This window comes from Tenrec ecaudatus, chromosome 8 (assembly GCF_050624435.1).
Source record: "Tenrec ecaudatus isolate mTenEca1 chromosome 8, mTenEca1.hap1, whole genome shotgun sequence".
NCBI lineage: Eukaryota > Metazoa > Chordata > Mammalia > Afrosoricida > Tenrecidae > Tenrec > Tenrec ecaudatus.
In genome coordinates this window covers 17,840,459-17,862,012 of record NC_134537.1, presented here as the reverse complement: position 1 = coordinate 17,862,012, position 21,554 = coordinate 17,840,459, and the positions used below count along the sequence as shown (strand labels likewise).

Genomic DNA, 21,554 nt, shown 5'->3' with positions numbered 1-21,554 from the left:
CAGCATCGCCCACGGCGCTCCTGTAGTTACAGTGTGGTTTCTTTTTCCTGGACACGTGGCTGCTGGCAGTTATTTGTGATGTCTTTAATACCAGGTTTTTTTTTTGACATGTGTGCGGGTGATGGTGTTGCTTTGTATAAGAAGGCATAGTTTTATGTGCTTTAAACGATGTGTTTGAGCCTAGATTTTACTTTCACTTAGTAGGTGTTTAAGCTCCAGGCTGCCCCTGTCTCTATAATGTGCTTGATTGTTGGGAGGTAGGAAGTAAATGCATCTTATGATAGGGGCGGGGAGACCAGTTTGTCCATATCGCTGAGATGAGGCGTTACTTTCTAGATTTTTATTCTCAAAATCTAACATTACTTTAAAGTATCCTCTTGACTTTACAAGTAAGATGTGTCGTGCTTATAGTCTACATTGATAAAAAGGCAGTGGCATATGAGAGGACTCTAGCTCTGTTACCTCTTTGTTCCATTTCCCACTCACTTTTTGAAGGCCCTTTGTAGGTGAGCTAAAATGCGTGGTTCATTAAGTTCATTTATCTCTCCGCTGCTGCATTATATTGTTTCATTGAGTTTTAAACTTTCTGAGGCTCTCTCACCTCCCTGGACAGATAGAGGTCTGGCCGCGGCCCACTTTTTCTCAGACGGGTATGCCTCCACATAGTCCGGACAAGTATTTGTTTTTAAGATAGCATGTTGAAAAAGCTTTTTATGGCCGTTCTAGTTTAGAGACATGGCCACACAAAGCACAGCTTGAATAAAATGTTTGTATGTAGCCTGATGCTTCCCGTCTGTAACACACAACGTGCGTTGTTTTCCATTGGGCCGTTTTGTGTCGGCCCCTACAGCGCCCAATAAACGGGCAGTCGGCAACCGGCAGTGCAGTGTGTCTGGACTTGCATGGAAGCAACTGAGTTGGATAATAACTGTAACGTAATTACACACACACACACAGATTTTAACACTTGCCACTCATCTGTCTCCACATGAAGGCAGGGGGTGAGGGAAGTTTAGGAGTTGAGGGTTAGATACATTCACCTTCTGTATTGCTTCTTGTTTTAATAAGATGACCAGCATATAAATAAGAGTTTTGCTTAATTAGCAAAACATCAATTTGACACATAATGATCTGTATTATAGTTATCACTAATAGTTAACTAGCAGTAAGCAGCAAGCAGCTGGTAATACGATATTATCCTTCCAAATTAGTTGTTCTTTGCTCTTCAGTAAGTTGACTGGCCATTTTCCATTGATACAGGAAATCCCATTATACGCTCCTACTGACCAAGGTCCTTTGGAGTTGCCACACAGAGTTTGTTCAGACGTAATGACAGTCTCTCCATACTTTCAGGGACAGTGAGTATACTGAGAGCAGAAGGAGGCGTACTTGAATCACTCCTGACAGTATACGTCTGCACATTTTGTTTGGAATGCCATTTGGCGATCCTGAAAACTTACTTTAGCATGCGTGTGTTGTCCTCATTTTTGTTCTTTTTGAGGAAACGCATGCTATCTTAAGGAGAAGAAAATTACACATGGCAATAAATAACTTGTACGCAGATTCTTGATAAGATTCTTTTAAAATTGTGACCACCATGAAAGTGCACATGTCTAGTTGTGTGATAGATGACTCATGTGCTGGTGGTACATTGACTGGCCGAAGATAATGATGCTATTAGACTTTTTAAGAAAATACAATTTATATTAGGTGTTTATAGCCATGTTTGTTTTTCAAGGACCCTTGTGCTGGGGTGTGGGGTAGGGGTTCAAGGAAAGTGCATAAAAACATCACCAGTTGCTTTTGGGTTGGGCTATCGGAACCCCTCCAGGTTCTTTTCATAAACTCGAAGTTTAACTCTTCGACATCCAAAATCCTCCAAAGCTTTCCCCCCCTTGGGGGGTGGGGTGGGCGTCTCTAACTCTTCTTACAATACTGACGTGTAGGGCAGAAAGGAGATTTGGGGTCGCTCTGGATATAATTTCCTGGGCTTTTCTGTTCTAAGATTAACGGGGCCTTGGAAAATTAGATTTTCTTGTGTACTGTATTGGCTCTGCCACTTTGTACCAGGGCTTCTCGTTCAGATGCCCTGTAACCTGCGCATGGTGGTCGAAGCCCATTTTCTTAAGGCCCAGCTTTGTATGTCTGCGTCCTGTGTTGACCAAGGAGAGTTGACTGCTCTGGGGGACTGCCCAGCTCCCCGAGGGAATGCAGTCCTTTCCGCTTACCCAGGAAGGCACAGCTGAGAGAAGCCGTGTGCCCGAAATGGCAGCTCTGTAATCTCTTTCTGCCGGGTGAGCCCCACACGCCCTCCCTGCCACTGCTCGTCGCAGGCACGGAGCTGGTATTTGGACTCAACTCTGGGGGTTTCAGTCTTAGCCCTCTCTGGCCTTTTCTTTTCGTTCTCCCAAATCTTCATTACCCAGAGAATGTTTAGATGGCGGGATTACAGAGACTGTGCAGACCAGGTGACAGGTTTTAGCTTACCTTCGGAAAGAAGAGAGATGCCATTTTTGTCGTTCATAGCAAGCTTTCACCATCTTCACAGATTTAAAATGACACCTCTTGCTTTCTGCTTTGTGAATGAGAAGTTTTCTGAAAATTTTTCCTGCATACCTATGTACAGATAAATGGGAATATTTTCTGCCTCAAAGTAGTTCAGTTTTTAGATAGTTTTTCAAGAGAGACTTTAATCTGTCATTTCATTCTGTAGTCATGGGTTTTCTGGTGAGCCAATGGTAAGCTAGAGGGGACTGTCATATCTTGTTAGAAGTTACTGGAAATGTGCCAGCACCCAAATGTAATGCACAAGGAGAAGAAGACGGGAGTGTGGAGTTAGGATTAGGAGGACACGGCTCAAGAGATAAGCAGTATTAGCTGCCCAAAATAATGTGGCATATTTAGGAATTTGGTCTTTATTTGGATTGCCAAAGGGATCATCGGAAGTGCTCAAGCCAGGCACGACATGACCGACGGGTGTTTTAGGAATAGTGCTCGCAGTGCGGGACTGTCTGCGAGGGAAAGCACTGTGGGCAGTCGCCGGGCAGGCGAAGACCGATGCGACAGAATCCAGAGGTCGGATGATCGGATTTGTCACATGGTGGAGTGCCAGTGGCTGAGGAAGAGTTGGGAATTAGGATTATTTTGAAGAGTAATTAAATTAGTCCAGAAGTTTAAAGGAAAACGAAACTTTAAAGAGGGGAAGAAGAAAAGTAGTGTAATTTTGAACTTAATTATTTCAAGCTGTTCTATATTGCTCTGAATAGAAATTTTAAAAGGTGATCGTTCACTGTCAACGAGAAGTGCCAAAACTGTGCAGTTGGCTCCTTCGGGTCGCTTCCCTGCTGCTCGAGAGCATTCTGAGGGCATCTGAGGTCACCGGAAATGCACATCACGCTTGCCATAGTGTCTCTGCTGGTGTGACGCAACAGCTTTCGAATCTAGGCCCTCTCCCACCCTAACATCGGCATAGTTCCACCTGCGACTCGCAGGGTGTTCTTGGACATGTTGACACTGTAAGCTTCAACTCCTTATCAGCAACGCAACCGGCGTTTAAATGCAGGGATTTGCCTAACATGCTCCCACCAGTGGGGTACAGCAAAAAGACTGCTAGAATTCGGTTCCTCTTCTCTTTTTTGGGGGTACAATTCTTAAGCCTTATGCAAATAAAAACAATTCTGTAACCTTTGCATAAATGTTACTAATGAGATATCTTCATATTCGCATTACTTTCCGGAACCTTGAGTTGATAAGACAAGGCAAATGATGCAATCTTGTACTTTATGTCAGTAAACAACAAACCAGCGGTTCTCAACCTGTGGGATGCGGCCCCTTTTGGGGTCGAACGACCCTTTCACAGGGGTCGCCCGACTCATAACAGTAGCAAAATTACAGGTGTGAAGTAGCAACAAAAATAATTTTATGGTTTGGGGGAGGAGTCACCACAACATGAGGAATTAACTGCTATATTAAAGGGTCGCGGCATTAGGAAGGTTGAGAACCACTGCGAATAAACCTTTACCGTAGCCTCATCCTTTCTGACATTTAAACTGTTTATGAGGAACAGTAGAATGCAGCAGTTCAAGTTATGGTCTTTGAATTAATTTAAGTCATCTCATTTAGTGGCTGTATTTTCCCACCTGTTAGTTCAAGTTCTAGACCAATCAAACTGCATGCATGTGCACCATTTCCAACGTGGGTGAGCCCTCTGTGAATGGCACCTTCAGTCTTGAAGCTTTGGCTCTGAAATTGCCAAGCCACCTGGCAGCCCTGTTTATGACTGAAAGAGCCCTGCTGTTGGTTGGGCTGCTAACCACCGGTTCAAACTCACCAGCTTCTGCCAGGGAGAAAGATGAGGCTGCCTGCTTCCAGAACTAGTACACTCTTTGGAAACCCTCTGGAGGGTGAGTCAGAATCAACAACCCAATGGCAGCGGATGGATTAGTCATGATTTATGGAGGGATTGATTTGCGGGTGGGTTTAAATTGAAAACAGGAAGCTCGGCTTTGCTGCTTGTGGATCTCACTGCCTTTTCTCCCCCACATGCCTTACCCTTCCTAGCCCCCCTCTCTCATTTCTACCCCATGACAGAATCTGTGTGTGTTCACATGGTTGTGAGTTCCCAGTAGAGACCTCGGAAAAGGCGTTCTTGCCTGCATTTCCCCCTTGGTCCCTCGGTCAGCCATCTCTGAGAGCTCGGATGAAGCAGAACACGATTTATAAATGTATTATTACCTTGCCTATGGGCGAAACTATGCGGTCTTAGAGCTAACTAGTTCTTGTCTCACTCACTGAGTTGTAGGAATCTTAGAGGGGAGAGGGAAGGAGAGATCGGTGAGGAAAATTACCGTAGGTTTTCTTTCTTATCAGTTGACCAATTAAAAGACTTCCTAAGCATGCGCTGTTTGCAATGTCTTATTACAGAATTCTCACAAGTTCTACAGGAGCTTAAGTACAGGAGCTATGCACAAATTGGGGTGAGTGGGGACGCACTGAGCACCAAACGACTGAGGCAAGCTGGGTAGCAATAGAAAATATTCTATAGATAAGTCAGTTTTACTGAGGACCCCAAACAAGCCCATGTTTATAGAACTATCCAGTTTGAAACAATTCTATATCACATAAAGAATTTGGTTGAATTGCTTTAAAGCACTAATAGCAATTAATATTTAATGATGAACTACGATAGATACTTTGATCAAGAGAATCACCATCCTTGGACCTTTTGAATTGTTGTGGACTCAACCCTCCTCTAACACAAAGACCAACGTAAACGACCCACCCACCCACCCACCCATCTTGCTCTGACCTTTCATTGATGGAAAGCCCATTTCACTCTTCAAAGTCTCATCATAGAATATTTTAAATGCATTCTCCTTGTTGTGTCCATGTTTCTGGTTGGTCGGCATTTTCAGTTGGTTGGGAACACGGAGATGGCGCTGTCCTCGGCTAACCCTGTGTTCTAGGTCTTCCTTTAAGTGGGTTATTACTAAATGGCAAAGAATTTGTTTTAAAAAGTCAATTAGCATTTAATTAGCACATAAAAATTTCATGTTTGCATAAAAATTCTTTTTTACCCTAGTTTTAATATACGTTAGATTTAATTTACCTTTTATTGTGTAAGTAGCTTGAAGATAAACTGCAAAATACTGAATGTTTAAGATAGTCTACCTTATTAATGTAAAAACTCAAAATGTGAAATGTTACTGGCCTTGGTTTGGCTGCAGTGATCTTGAGTTCAGCAGTTGAACCACATGCTTCTCTTTTAGCGTTCTGATGAGCTTTACTAGGGAAAATTCTTAAAATTGGAGATAGGTAATGAAGGATGTATTAAGAACAATTTAAAGTACATTAAATAATTAAATTGAGCAAAGAACCATGAAGACAAATGTGTTTGAATTTTGCTCTGTTGTTTTGTTTCAAGACACACTCGACCTTGGTTAGGAGGCGGGGCTTCAGATGTGTGGAACACAACTTTCCCCTTTGTGTCGCTTAGCATGGTGCAACTAGAAGAATAAATGCTAATACTTTTCTCTCCCCCTCTTCTAGGATTTTCTCATTCTGCATTTACCTTTGGCATAGAAAGCCATATTAGTCAGTCTAATATAAACGGTGCCCTTGTCCCACCTGCTGCGTTGATTTCTATCATCCAGAAAGGTCTACAGTATGTAGAAGCAGAAGTTAGTATTAATGAGGTAAGGAAGACTTGATTCAAATACGATTCTTACTCTCACGTGTGTCCTTCAACCTGATTTTCCCCTTGGGCATCTTTCTCAAGCTTTACTAGCTGGACAAAATGAGGGCAGTGTTTCTGTCTGGAGCTGCCATGTTGCACGCCCAAGGCGTCTGTTGGCTCACAATTGTAAGGATCATTATTGATAGCGCATTCCTTTGTCTATGGTTTTCTCAGTAAACAATAATACTCATTAAAACAACAGGAATGTACTAAGGAATGCTGAGAACACAATTGGGCAATTAGAAAATGGCGAGCTTTCTGGAAGGATTATGTGCTTTAATTTTGGAAGATGTTATCATTGAAGCTGAATTTTGATGCTGCTGCCTATCATAAGACCCTCTATTGGTGGTTTATTTGGCCTTGTTTTTATCTCCGAGGTGGATCTTTTTCTAAGGATTTAGTGCCTTGTGCAGGGAGACCTGTGAGAGCTGGTGTTCGATGGGACTGCCTTGTTTTATTAACAGCTTTTGCAACTCTGTCTCCTCGGATGGATGCTGGCCTACCACTGTTCCACTGTCTGTTTTAGTGACACATTGTTTGTCTTTTCTTTCTTTTGACAGGCTTTCACCTTACCTAGGTTCCAGCTTTGGCTGGAACACACACACATACACACACACACATACACACACACAACCCAATTAAATTGGTTTAGTGTCTTTTTCGTCTTAGCACATTTTCTTTTTCAAAGTATTCTGTATTTAAGAATGAGACACGATCACCTAGTTCTCCCAGTGACCAGAGTTGATGCCCACAGTACTCTGCAGAATGTTTGTATTGGTTGAATCATATTTCTGGGCACAAACAGTTACTAATACTGGACTCCTCACAAAAGGCTTTTCCTGGACACCCAGTCCTTGCCTAGCTTATTGGTGTTGTTGCTATTTGATTTATTCTTTCTCCTCTTGTGCTCACTGGAGATGTTTATTTTTTTTAATGTGGAAAAATAGGGATGTTTTCCATGACATTAAAAAGCACTACCTATGTGTTACAATGGTACTTCTCAAGCATCACACAGGAGAACCACCCAGAAAGTTCACGAATATTACAGATTCTTGAGGCTCACCCACAAAAATCTGATCTATAGGCTTGAAGCTTCATTTCTAACAAGCCATCAAGTGATGGCTGTACCGTTGACTCTCAGGTCACACGTTGATTGAAGAGATCCTAGCTGCCATTGGCTGAGCTGTGTCTTTACATCTTACAATGTGCTTGGCTTTTCTCACAAGGAAGGTTTAATGATTAGAACGGATGGTGTCATCTGAAATTCACTGTACTTTTAATGTTTTAGTCAAGTCACAAGAAGCTTGTCAGTACAGCCATCTGTCACATACACACACACACACACACACACACACACACACACACACACACACACACACACCACCCCCTCCCCCTCACCCCCGGCTTTAAAGAAATACCCTAAAGTGGCCCCAAACATCACATGGGTTGTATTGGCCATTGCTTTTGACTAACAGAATTTTGGAATCTCCACTCATTAAACTTTTACTTAACTCTGGGTCTACATTTTCTTTTTTTTTTAAGCAGTGGACTTGAACTTGAATATCTCTCTGAGCAACATGACCTAATTGTGGAGGAGAAATTTAAATAGCCATTTGCAATTGCTACTTAAGAGTTTTTCTCTTTCCTTTCCTCTTGCCTGCCCTACATGAATTTAGAAAATTATCTTAAGTGTGCTTTTCCCCCCCATTTGAAAGATTTTTCCCCCCACTTTGTTTGCTGTAGATTTCCATGACTATTAATGACCCAAATGTTTTGGTTGTTTTCTTCTGTCACACTTTCCAAATCCAGGATGGTACCTTGTTTGATGGCCGACCAATAGAGTCTCTGTCACTGATAGATGCCGTGATGCCTGATGTAGTCCAGACGAGACAACAAGCCTATAGAGACAAGCTTGCACAGCAGCAGGCCGCCGCGGCCGCCACCGCCGCAGCCGCCACAAACCAACAAGGATCTACCAAAAATGGAGAGAACACCGCAAATGGCGAGGAGAACGGAGCACACACGATAGCAAGTGAGCGCAGAAATGCGGAACCCTCCCTTTCAGAGGAAGCACTGTGCTCAACAGAACTGTGCCGCCTTCTAAGCTGGAAGCTCACCAGAGAGCTTCCTCTGTTTGATTTAGGCCGGCTGGTTTATCTGACTTGCATTACCCAGTTCAGACTTTTTTGGTGATTTTATTATAATAATAAAAATACTTAGAGACCATTTTTCACCATTAAATGGATTTCTGCCGCTGCATTTTCTAGGTTTTGTTTTTAACGTGATAGTTGTTATAACAAGTGCAGCGAAATTCTGATGCAGAGAGAGATACAAAGCAACACTGTTATATGAGTGATACCAGCAACCTCTACTGGCAGAAACTCAGAATAGTATTGGCAGGGATCGTATGTAGTTCAGAACATGTGGGCATTTTAGACATATTTTGCTCAAACCTTTTACAGTCCTTTCCCATTTCCTTCCCTACCCTTGCCCTTGAGCACACACGCTCACAAGCACACATGATCATACTTGGAGCAGGGTTAATTTCTCATGTGATAAAGACTGCATTAGTTGCTGTCAGCTTAACTTGATTTGGCAGAAGGGTTACGCTGTATACTGTATGTACTCGTGTATAAGCCGAGTTTTCCAGCACATTTTTAATGCAGTTTTTTTTTTTTTGTAAAATTAGGTGCCTTGGCTGATATTCGGGTCAACTTATACACGAGTACATACATCTATTGTAAAATAGGTATCTACTGGTTTAAACTTCCCCCCTTCCCTCGGGATATTCTATTATTGCCTCACTGTTATTTTCCACGTGTTTTTGTGGTGCAGATAATCATACTGACATGATGGAAGTGGACGGGGATGTTGAAATCCCGCCCAATAAAGCAGTGGTGCTGCGGGGCCATGAATCTGAAGTTTTCATCTGTGCCTGGAACCCCGTCAGCGACCTCCTGGCGTCTGGGTGTGTTTCTCAAAGGGAAACTAAAATGACTGCTTGCTTTAGTCTTAGATAATTGTTTTCTTTCTTTTCCCTTTGCTTTTTGCAAATATGTTATGTTCATGTGTAAGTTTTGGGCTTTAGTGGGTATTTTGTTTGATGATTACCTTGCCTGTATAAATCTTTATTTCTTCATGAACTACATGTATGCTATTTCAATGAAGTGTATTAATTCCAAGGGTGCTAGTGGAGAATGGGAGAAGTACTGGCAGTAAATTTTTACTGCTAGTCTAATTTTTATTTTCTTTACTAATGGATGCAAGCATGTTACTGATTCTGTGATAATTCAATGTGTGAATCTCTCAAATATGCTGCTGACTTTATAGGTCTGGAGACTCAACAGCAAGGATATGGAATCTCAGTGAAAACAGCACCAGCGGCTCCACACAGTTGGTGCTCAGACATTGCATACGGGAAGGAGGGCAAGACGTCCCGAGCAACAAGGATGTAACATCTCTAGACTGGAATGTGAGTGTCATCTGTTGCCACTGTAGATGTCTTAACTAACGTATTTTCTAGTCTCAGCCTAGGGGCTGTGTATATCTGGATTTCGTTGCATTGAAGAATGTTTGGTAGCCCTAGTGTAATCAGACCACAGCTCCAACGTCTGGCTCTTCCTCGTGGCCTTGGTAAAATAGTTACCCAGCCACTCTCCTTCTTGTTTTCCTGACGTGTAAAGTAGAAGTGCGGTGCTCGTTCTTGGGTACATTTGGTTACAGGTGCAAATCCTTAACCCAGTAACAGGAACAGCGTGCCAAGCAAGACCTGAACGAATTCCTTTGTTGGGGGATAAAGTTCTTTTTCTCATTTGCCTTGAACTAAAAACTTCCTTGTTACTTGCCTATTAAGGATCGTTAATTAGTCTTGATAACTTGAAAGGTATATTACAGTTGTAGTTATTTTATAATTCTTTGATTCTATTTATGGACATAGTCAGACAGAATATCTTTCTGAGCTAACTTAGCTCTTTTGACAAAAAGTCCAGAATGTGGCTGTCTCGTTTTGAGTGCCCTTAAAACGCATCCAGAATTGCTGAGGCAGGTTTTCAGTCTCTGTCTCCGGTACTAGAGTACAGCCGCCATCTACCTGCCTGGTGCGTCGCAAACGTTTGCACGTGCTGAGAATAAGGTAGCCCTGGCCTTTTTCTGTCATCCATCAAGGCAGGGTCCAGCAGAGAAATGATGTCACCTTAGAGACCCTTACACGGACTTCCGTTTGTGGTAAGTGGGCAGTGAACTGGCTCTTGCTGTAGCACCCTTTGTATTAGTTAGGCTTTCTCCGTGAGATAGAATTAGCAAAGGACGGAAACATCTTCAGTGATACTCAAGGATCTGATCATCCAAAGCAACATTGTTTGGGCCGTGTGGACCTATGTCTTTTCAACAGGCAGGGAGTTACAGGGAAAAAAAATCCACTGCCTCCAGTGACCTCTATTATTCACGAGTGTCGGCTGTTGAGTTTGCTTCAGAACAGTGACTGCCGTGAACGAGATTTGGGTTCGTCGGCAGACGGAGTAAGCGACCCCCTAGAAGAGAGCCAGCCTCACTCACTATGGTGTTTCAGGGCACGAATAGGCAAGAGTGGAAGTTTTGAAGCAAATAATGCTTAGAACTGAACCATGAAGTATTTGAGTGTTCTTTGGGGATTATATAATTGAAAGAAATGTGTTTCTCTGGCAGAGTGAAGGTACACTTCTAGCAACGGGTTCATACGATGGATTTGCCAGAATATGGACTAAAGATGGTAAATGACACATTTCCCCCTTTACTTTGTTGCTGTGGATCTGAGTTACAAAGTTTTCAATAATGTGAATGTTTTGCTTGAAATTTCAGGTACCCTTGCTAGCACCTTAGGGCAGCATAAAGGCCCTATATTTGCATTGAAATGGAATAAGAAAGGAAACTTCATCCTTAGTGCTGGAGTAGACAAGGTAAAAAGATTGTTTAACTAACTCGGCAAAGGTTGTTTCTAGAATAGTAGAAAGGCAAACAATGCTTCCTTTCCTGCTAATTACACGAATAATAAAAACATCCACATTTGAGAAATTTAAGATCGTTCTTGTCAAAATGCTTCTCTTAGGTTTTTCTATGAGCTCCTTCCTGACTGTGCATCAGAATGCCTTTTATCCCGTATCTGTCACCACTCCCCAGCTTTACGAGAAATTCATAGAGGATGCCCCCCCCTGCTGCAGTTTGTGGCTTTAGCTCATCAGTAAATGTGCCTCTGGAGTGATTTCCCAGGAAAGGCTAGAGCCAGGCTGCTAGCTGACTCTCGGTGCTTAATTGAAAATGTAAGAAATGAAGGAACCTTTCATAAACGTTCTCACTGACCTAGGATGGTGAATACCGACGGCTTTGAAACGTCTTTGCCTCCATTTGTCAGCTAGGCCGTTCTGTGTACCACAGCTCCCAAAATGAGTAAGGGAGGAAAATGTTTAGGGTCATTTTAATCCCGGAAATGGCATCCTGATAAGGGAGGGTTAACACAGGGTGGTGTCAGAAAGGGAAGTGGTGGTGAAAAATGGAAGGTGTGTTCAATTGGGCAATTAAAGCGGGACCACCAAATGGAAAGGGAAGGGGGGCAGCCCCGGAGGGGAGCGCGGAAGCCCCCTGACCACATTGCCCCCAGGCTGCCCAGTACCTTGGGCCCGCCAAATTAGTAAGTGGGCGTTTGCTAACGAGAATTGAGAATATATTCATTCCAGTTTATACACTGTACTATGATACCGTGTAAAAGACATTGCTTCTATATGTAAAATTCAACCTGCCATTTTAAACTCAGAGTGATGTTACTGAGCACCAACTTCATTAACCAAGAACTTAACTCTTACATTGAAAAAGCTGCAAGAATATTCTATTTTAAATTACATTACTACAACGTTGCTTCAGAAGCAACGGCTTTTCCTTTACAGTTTGTGGAATCTAATATAAATGCCCGGTCGTTTATAGACATTCGATCTTATTTGACATGAACTGACTGATGAACAATCACCAGAGAAAAACTATGAACTGCACAACCTTCCCATCTGCCCTAAGCAGTCTCCCTACCCCACCCCACCCCCAAGAAATAGCCTAATTGGACTATTTGGGCAGAATGAAATGGTAGTGACTTCATTGTGCTCTACTTCAATCAGGCATCTAATGTTCCAGTCTGATGACCTCCCTTGAACTTCATTGCAACCTATTTTTCTTTTTTTTTCCCCTTTTCTACTCTCAGACTACAATTATTTGGGATGCACACACAGGTGAAGCCAAGCAGCAGTTTCCTTTCCATTCAGGTAAATCTGTCTAACTTGCGTGTAGCTTTCTTCTGTATTTCAAAAGTCCCCGGTTTGTGCTGACTACCAGCCTACAGGAGAGTGATTTGAACCCAGGAAACAGCACCTGTTGGGTGGAGGGCGGGGGAGGGGTTGGGGGAGGGGAGCGGCTGGGGGAGGGGAGCAGGGGCTGGCCAGCAAGGTGCTTCCTTTTAAGAATACAGCCAAGAAAACCCCACGGAGCAGCTCTACCCTTGCATCGCCGTGGTCTCGATGAGTGGGGCCCCATTCAATGGCTGAGTTTTTGTTTTGTTTCCTAATTAAACTTGAAGTAGCGTGTGCTTAGTTTAAAATCTTGAACTGTTAATGATCAGTCTGGAGACGAGTCCCTTCAGAAGTTGACACTGCGTGACTGTCGGGGACTCACCGCTGTTAAAGACCATCAGTTGTTTTCCATGAAATGTGCCATAAACAAAGCATCTGCAGCCTGCTGCCATCAGGAGTCGTAATAGTTCTTAAAGAGGGGTTGTGGGTTTTAAGTAAGGACATCTATTCCACCCTGCTTAAGAAGCATTAAGATACGTCACGTAACCTTTTGGAGCTTCACTTTCACTTCTCTGTGGAGAATTTTTCATGAGAGTAATGATGTGGTCATAGGAAATATGCTTTCACATTTGGACACTGCTCTATAATCTCACTTTATATCGCTGTTTCTAAATCAGTCCTCCTGTGTACATGAAACTCAAAATACGAGCTTTCCCCAGTGCCATTAGTTAGAAATTGGATCCTTATATTGATCTCTCTGTTCTTTAAAGGAACACAAACCCAAATCATATTTTATCAGTTAAAAGTGTATCTGTCACTTAATGTGTAATAATGACGCATTTCAGAAACACTCTGCGTATTTTGTTCCTCTGTCAAAGTGGCCTGGGTCGTAAAACTACTGCAAACTGTCAGTGAATTAGAGAGAATGGGCACATGGGGCCAAGAGTGCGTCAAAAAGCCATGGATAAATTCCGCTACTTTTTCATTCCATCTTTCCATGAATAAGCCTCCTGGTATATACCTGCTGGCTGAGTCCTACCTTGTCATTAGATACCATTTCATTGGGATGTGGTGCTAATTTCTTTGCCTTTGAGTATGTAAGTAGTTTTTACTGCTTTTGCCAGAAGGGTCACCCAGGCAAGGCGACTGAGAAAAATCACACCAAGCATCGTCTTCATCTTTAGATATCTCTCAGCAGCTGTCTAACACCGGCTGACTACTTTCTAAGATGCCTTCGTGCAGAGAGAGGCAGTGTTTCCTTTTCTGGTCAGAGAGGTCTGGATGGTGAGGGGACAGTGCTTTTTGTGTCTTTACCCCCCCCCCCCCAGGGCACCTCTTCCTGCAGGTTTCCTAGCCTTGAACCATTGCGACGGCCTTCGACGTACCTCCCCACTTCAGTGACTGACTGGCAAGCACATTGGAACACGATGTGTTCATAGCTGTGACAAGAGTACTTTCCGTACAATTTGATCTAGCCCGTTTCTGGAGATTATGTTATTAGCGAGAGGCCTGTGAGTCAGAGGGTAACTGTCAATGAGGTCTTCGGCAGTAACTTTAAACATTGCTAAGCATTTTAAACATTAAAACATGCCAAAGCATCACTATCGAAATTTAAACTTGCCTCTGCTGACATTTTGCGTTTTCTTTCTCCAGTAAATAGTTATTTATTGCTACTCAACAAGCCAGATGAGGCGCAAAATTGTTTATCTGTAATGCATGCATAACTGGGACTGCAGATAGCGTATCTAAGTTTCTAAGTGTTCGTATTGATAAATTCAGTTTGGTTAAAGCCTAACTCTGCTACTAGGCATTTATACATCAATTTGCTGCTGGTAGTTTTTAAATACCCATTTTACTTCATTTACTTTGCTTCTAGCACTCTCCCATAGAGCGTTTTCTCGGGCCTCGCTTAAGTCTTCTAAAAGTTTTTCCTCCCTTGAGAAAGTTGCGAAGTCGACATAAGGGTCTGTTTTCGAGCATCACTAGCTGCCACCTGGTGAGTGTTGGCGGTGTCCTGCAGTAGACAGTGTTCTCTGTGGGCATTCGTCCCCTAGTCCCAGCAAGGTGCGTGGTGGAACAAAGTGCTCAGGCGACACCCAGTCAGAAAGGCAGTTCTGGCATAGTTGAGTGACCCAGAAGGCTTCTTTCGATGTTCCTTAAATGCTGAGTGGGAAATGATGTCTGAACACGGAAGACCAGGGCTGAAGTGTGGATAGGATAGGACTCCCCAATGTTAAAGCCCATTCGCTGGTAAGAGAGTTCTGCCATTGAGCGTTTGTAAAGATTAGACCCAAGAAATCTGTATGAACCACTTCTATTTTGTACATGGGGCCGCCATGACGCGAAGTTGACTCGGGCATCAGGTATTTGAATGTAACTGTGTTAGTTAGATATTATTGAATCATTTTTATGTATAAACTTACTGCCTCTATACTTTCCAACCAGGCTTTAAAAAATAGCCAGGTATAAGTGACATAAACTTAACTTATGAATTTAAATTGTGCAGGTTGATTTGTTTGAACATTACATATATCCCTGAAACCAGCAGCATTCTCATGATAGGGAAAGCTTTCGGCACCTTTGAAGTTTTTCTATGGCTGTTTCTGATGTTTATTGTTCTGTTGTCTTCTGGCGATAACCACCTGGCTTTCTGTCATGATTTGAAAATAAGTCAAAAAGTATTATCTAGCTGGGCTCCAGATCACACGTGCATGGGATTATTCCAGCCATGGCATGGTTAAACGTGCCAAATTCAACTAGTAACTAATTCATTGGTCTTAGCCTCATTAGGGTGCCTTCAAAAGAAAACAAAAAACAACAAACAAATTGCTAATCAAAACTGTAGCTTGGGGGGCGGGGGGGGGCTTACTCGACCAGTTCAATTCAGGCCACAGAGGTTAGCCTACAAGGTTATGGTGACTATGTTTGGGGGGGGGATCCTTCAATGGGCAATCTCCATAGATTTTCTCCAAGGAAACAGGATGACCATGGAGGTTCATTAGGCCAAACTTTTGTGAAAATTGGAAGGTGCATTGTTGAGACAAAGTCCAGAAATTGGCATCTAGGAATGCTGCTTTATCATTGACAATGTACCAGTCCTTATTCAAGAGTAGCAAGAGCTGCTGTACAGGAATTGGGAAATCTTGTCCAATCCAGCCTTCAGCTCTAATCTTCCTTCTTCAGATGCCTTTTTTTTTACCCCAAAGTCAAGGAACATTGAAAAGGAACATGATTTGAGTCCTTTGAGTATGCAAAAAGAACATTTTTGATTGAGATTGACTGAAGAATGCCGAATTATTTGGAGAATGTTAGCAGGGGAAACAGCGTGTGTCCTTTCAGAAGGCTATAGATATGATTGTGGATATGTGGACAAATATAGTTAGACATTATGATGCTTTTGTTTGATTCAAAGCTTGTAGGATTTTATCGCAGGACTTTTTGACTCATCACCAGATTGTTACTTTATATCACGGGAGTTAGCCTATATTCTGTTTTTTATTTGGCGCTCACTCTGCATATTATTTTAAATGCCTTGATGTTATAACAGGTGTCGGTTGTACATTATTTTAGTATTAATAGGTATTCTATTACATAGGCTATTTATTAATCTCTTGAAGTTAGGATTGTTTTTAGTTTGGGGGCGCATATTCACTGTGAAAATCTATTTATTTTCTTTGGTGAAGTGTATGTTCTTTGGATTACTTATTTAACTCAGTTGTTTTCCTTATGGAGCCTTGAGAACGCTTTATTTATGTTTTCTGAATGTAAGTCCTTTCTCAGCTGTACATTTTACGGATATTTCCTCCTTGTCTACGGTCTGTCTTTGCGTTCTTTTAACAGTATTTCTCGAAGACCAGAAGTTCATAAATTTAGATGAATTCTTCCATATTTACAGACTTGTTTTCTCTGTTACTTAATTGGCTGCCCTTTCCTTTTTTTTTTCTCCCCACAGTAGAAGCGAGGTCATTCTTGGGCGACCTTGTTCTTCTCGAGTGTGGCCATTCAGTGCTGTAAACTTAACTACTGCTCAATGAGCGCTCACATCTTAACTGTGTTGTGTTTTCATGTTAGTTCAAAAGACTTTCTACTTTTCATCTTTATTTCTTCGTCGACTTAGTTTTTATTTAGAAGTGTATTAGCAGTTTCTGAATTTAGGGTTTTTTGTCAGATCTCTTTGATAATACTCCTGATTGAGTAGCATTGTTCCCGCGAGGTCGTCATCTTCTAATAAGGTGATAAAATTGCCGGTTTTCTCTCTTGTTTCATGTGTTGTCGAAAGAGAGGTATTGAAATGTCTAACACATTGGAATAAAAGAAGTTGCCATTTCTCGTGAACTTGCTTTTGCCTAGTCACTGTGTCTTCGTGTTGGATTGGAGCCCTGCCAGCACTGTGGAGTGAATGTGGCCTTCCAAACTCACCCTCTCTTTTGCTAGAGAGTTGAGGTGACTTGCTCCTGTTGGAGACCCCTCAGTGGGCTTGTTAGGAGTTGCGACAGACTGCTTGGCCGTGGGTTGGTGATTTTATTTTACTTTTTAAAATCCCTGTTGAGGGCCTCTGGTGACACAGTGTGCTAAGTACTCGGTTGGCGGTTTATACTCACCATAAGCCTGTCTACTCCTGTGCAGATTTACAGGCCCGGAGCCCCACGAAGCAGACTTGCCCTGCCCAATAGGGTTGGGATGAGCTGTGGTCAGCTACCAGCAGTGCATCTGGTTTGACTTAGTGTGGGTTATCTTTGCCTAGTAGCTTCCTTTCCTGTGATGCTCTGAAATCAAATTAGTCTGGTATTGATCCAGCCATTCTAACTTCCTCTTGGTTAATGTTATGATATATCTTTTCCCCTGCCCTTTGACCTTTGCTTGGCGTCCTTATAGTTAAAGTATACTGCTTTGTTTAGGCACCAGTTAGTCTCACACCTGTGATTTTCAGTTCTTACAATAATGTAGACGGTTTTATATTTCATGGGAATTTAATAGACTATGCTTCTTTTTGTCATATCTTCTTGGGTTCTTCTCTTTGCCTGCCTGCCTTCAAATTTACTGGGTATTTTTAATGACTCCCATTTCCCCTCCCCACTTGGCTGAACCCCGGAAGCAGAGTGGGCTATGTGTTGGGCTGCAGAACCGTCAGGTCGGCGGTTAACAACCCCTAGTTGCTCCCCTGCAGGAGGAGAAGGCGGCAGCTTTCTACTCCAGTTACGGGAAACCGTCCAGGGAGTTCTGCTCTGGCCTGTCGGGTAGCTAGCTTATGTGTTGAAATCGACTCGATGGCACGGAATGACTTTGGCTTATCAATGCTGATTCCTTATTTTAATTTTTCAGTGGTTGCTTTAGGATTTCCAGGGCACATCTTTAACTTACTACCATCCGACCTCCTCAAGTGATTAGTTTAACGAGGTGAAATAATTATATTTACTCATGTACTGGTGCCTTGGATAAATACATATTTTCTTTTTTTCTTTGTTTTTAATATTTCCATTAATACTTCTTATAGTGTCAGTCTGCTGGTATGAATTCTTTCAGCATTTTTCTTTTCTCAAAAGGATTTCACCATCATGTTTGAAAGGCATTTTGCTGTGTATGGAACTCTAGGTTGACAATCTTTATTACTTTAGAGAACATGCTTTTGACAGGAAATCACCTGTCATTTTTGTCTTTTATCTGTTTAAAACCCAAAATAAACCCACACCACCAAGCCAATTCCAACCTGTAACTCAAAACTCCCTGCCATCGATCCAGCCCGTACTGACTCATAGCACCCCTGCAGTGCAGGGGGAGCCGTCCGAGTGGGAGATCTTTGGTTGCAGCAGATACGGCACAAGCTTGTGGGTTTGAGTCACCAATGCCTAATCCACACCAGCACCAAGCCTTCTCTCATGGCCCTGACAGCGGTTTTCTTGGAACTATTGTCTTTTTAAAAAGTCATCTGTATTGTGCCTTGGTAGGCTTTCTTCATGTTTCTTGATCTTTGGTTATACTTTTAAAAAATGAAAAATCCTCTTTCGTTATATTCATTCATAGTTGTCCTCAGATTCGAAAAAACTCTCTGTGGCCACTGGGTTGTCAAAGTCCCCGCCCCCGCTCCTGATGGTCTGATTGATTCCATGGGCAGCCTGTTCCAGTTCTTCCCCCGCCTTTCCAGTTCTTCTCCCTGGTGTTTATTTGAACGGCCTTTACCCACAGCTACGTTCTAAGCTGTGGCCCATTTTATTCAATACGTTTTTTAAATCTCTAGTTTCATATCTAGATGCTTTATTTAGGCCTCTTTTTATCTCCCATTTCTTTACTTACCTTTTTGGGTATATTTGGTATAGAGTTTACAAATTTTCACATTCTAGTTTGTTATATGCAAAATCTAAAGTCCTTGTTCTGGGTCACTTCTGATGATTTATATTCTTGGCCTTGTTTTTCCTTGTATGTCCAGTAACGTTTAACTGTAAGCATGATATTGTGAATTAGTTGTTGAATGTTTTTGTATTCAGAACTAATATTTATGAACTTTCCTCTGACACACTTAAAACATTACTTGAAAACACTTTCATCCCTCTGGGTCTTGTTTTTAAGGTTTGTTAATAGCACGGAAATACTGGCTCTGGGCCTAATTATTTCCTAGCACTGATGAAAACCCTTATGTGTGCTTCATCCATTTTTTCCCTTGAATCATGAAGTTTTGTAGTCTGACTGATGGGTAGGAGCATTACTTCCAACCTTAATCTCAGGGATTATTTTTTCTAATCCTAGGCCACATTTTTTAAACCATTTTTCCAAATCTAGTGTTATTAGTGTGTTTCTGTTGCTTAACGTAATCACCTGTTGTCATTACTTGTTGTTGGAAAGGAAGGAATCTTTAATTCTGTCAAACCTAAAATCAGAATACCTATTAAATTCCAGCCAGCTTTTGTGCTGAGACTATGAATTCGAAAGTGTGTGTGTGTGTGTGTGTGTGTGTGTTTATTTAAATCATTTTATTGGGGGCTCGTACAACCCTTATCAATCCATCCATCCATTGTGTCAAGCACATCTGTACATTTATTGCCATCGTCATTCTCAAAATGCTTTCTACTTGAGCACTTGGTATGAGCTCCTCATCTTCCTCCTCCCTCCTTCACCCTCCCTTCCTTACGAACCCTTGATCATTTATAAATTTATTATTATTTTGTCATGTTTTATACTGTCTGACATCTCCCTTTACCCACTTTTCTGTTGTCCGTCCCCGAGGGAGGGGGTTATATCTAGATCCTTGTAATTGATTCCCCCTCTTGACCCCACCCTCCCTTCACCCTCCCAGTATCACCACTCTCCCCACTGGTCCTGAGGGGTTCATGTGTCTTGGATTCCCTGTGTTTCCAGTTCCTATCTGTACCAGTATGCATCCTCTGGTCTAGCCAGATTTATAAGGTGGAATTGGGATTATGATGGGGGTGGTGCTGGGGGAAGCATTGAAGAACTAGAGGAAAGTTGTATGCTTCACAATGATGTATATTTTAAGAAGGATTTGATAAGTATCACATGGGGTTGGATACACACACACAAAGTATAAATAATAGTCTGTTTTTCAGTTGAGTAGATATTGTGAGCGATTCCTTATTCGGTGTGTTTGTCTAACTCCTGTAATTTATAAAGCATTTTCTCCACCCACCTTCTCACTTGTTTTATACAACGTCTACGCTATGTGTAAAAGTTGGTATATTCCTATTTTTAGCTAAGGAAATAACACATGAGAGGTGAAGTGACTTGTCTAGGATTCAGCACCTGGAGAGTAGGAGAACCAAAACTTACTGTTCTGTCGAGCAGTCAGATTTTGGACGTAAACAGAATTCTATCATTAGGTTTAATTTTCCCAATTTACAACTGGGAAATCAAGACCAGAGCTAGTAATCTACAGAGCAAGGTGCCAAGCCCCCCAATCTCTGTACTACTATACCTGGGTCTCACCTACAGGAAAATGCCAAATGGGAATTAATAGTGATAGTACATTAATTCCTGTTAATATATAATTACCCTAATTTTTAAAGAACTCATAATTTCTTTAAAAGTTGAAACTGCTTTACCTTCTCTTAGTGCATACTTCAGAATGTCGTCATGAATCCAAACTAAAACACCTTGATTTCAGTGGATGCAGAACAAATATGCAAATCTTACCTTTTCCTCCCCCTCCTTTCCAGCACCAGCACTGGATGTCGACTGGCAGAGCAACAACACCTTTGCTTCTTGTAGTACAGACATGTGCATTCATGTCTGTAAATTAGGACAAGACAGACCTATTAAAACATTCCAGGGACACACGGTAAGGACCCACCCCCCAATTCAAGTGATTGTGACAAACATAATGTTTCAGGGTGAATTTGCATGAAATTTGTTTAATTTCTAAATGAAACTGCGACTATTTACTGTTACTTTTAGAACGAAGTAAATGCTATCAAATGGGACCCAACTGGCAATCTACTGGCCTCCTGTTCTGATGACATGACTTTGAAGGTAATTTAGTTGTTTTGTTTTGGTTTTTCTTTATTCCCAGGGCCTGTTGTGTCTGCACCCCCTTTCCCCCCCACGAGGTCCTGAGGGCATCCCCTCTCTCTCTCCTCTACGAAAGTCACCAAGTCACACATGTTGTGGCAGGTGTAACCATGGGGAGATGGGAGAGCAGTAATCTCGTTTTAAATGGGAGCAGTGGACCGGCTTTTGCATAGTGTGGCAACTAACTTTCTCATAGTTCACCAAAAAAGTTTTAAATTTAAGTATTAGGACTTGTTCTGCTTTTTTTGTGGTTAATAATAATAGTAATAATATTTTAATCTTATTTTTGTTTTCTCAAACATACAAAGTAATTCTAGCTAAGAAGTAGTGTGAAGATAAAATCTCTATGATTAGGAGAACGTTGTGTGTGAGGCTGCCACAGGATGGGGTGGAGGTTTGTCCGGTTGTACGCGGGGCAGAAATAGCACCTGTCAAGGGCGCCTGACAGCAACAAGCAGTGAGAAAGATGGGGCCCTTGACGCCCACGGAGAGTCCAG

General features: G+C 42.1%; 1 protein-coding gene across 6 annotated transcripts in view; it reads left to right on the top strand.

Moving 5' to 3' along the window:
• Positions 1-21,554, top strand: part of TBL1XR1 (TBL1X/Y related 1) — a 156,105-nt gene that overhangs the window by 123,476 nt on the left and 11,075 nt on the right. For all 6 annotated transcript variants that reach the window (XM_075556053.1, XM_075556055.1, XM_075556057.1 and 3 more), the window contains 9 exons: positions 6,049-6,194; positions 8,045-8,267; positions 9,071-9,203; positions 9,566-9,707; positions 10,919-10,982; positions 11,072-11,169; positions 12,456-12,516; positions 20,706-20,827; positions 20,944-21,018. In XM_075556053.1, coding sequence (XP_075412168.1) covers positions 6,049-6,194; positions 8,045-8,267; positions 9,071-9,203; positions 9,566-9,707; positions 10,919-10,982; positions 11,072-11,169; positions 12,456-12,516; positions 20,706-20,827; positions 20,944-21,018 — 1,064 coding nt within the window. The remainder of the gene's footprint in view (positions 1-6,048; positions 6,195-8,044; positions 8,268-9,070; positions 9,204-9,565; positions 9,708-10,918; positions 10,983-11,071; positions 11,170-12,455; positions 12,517-20,705; positions 20,828-20,943; positions 21,019-21,554) is intronic.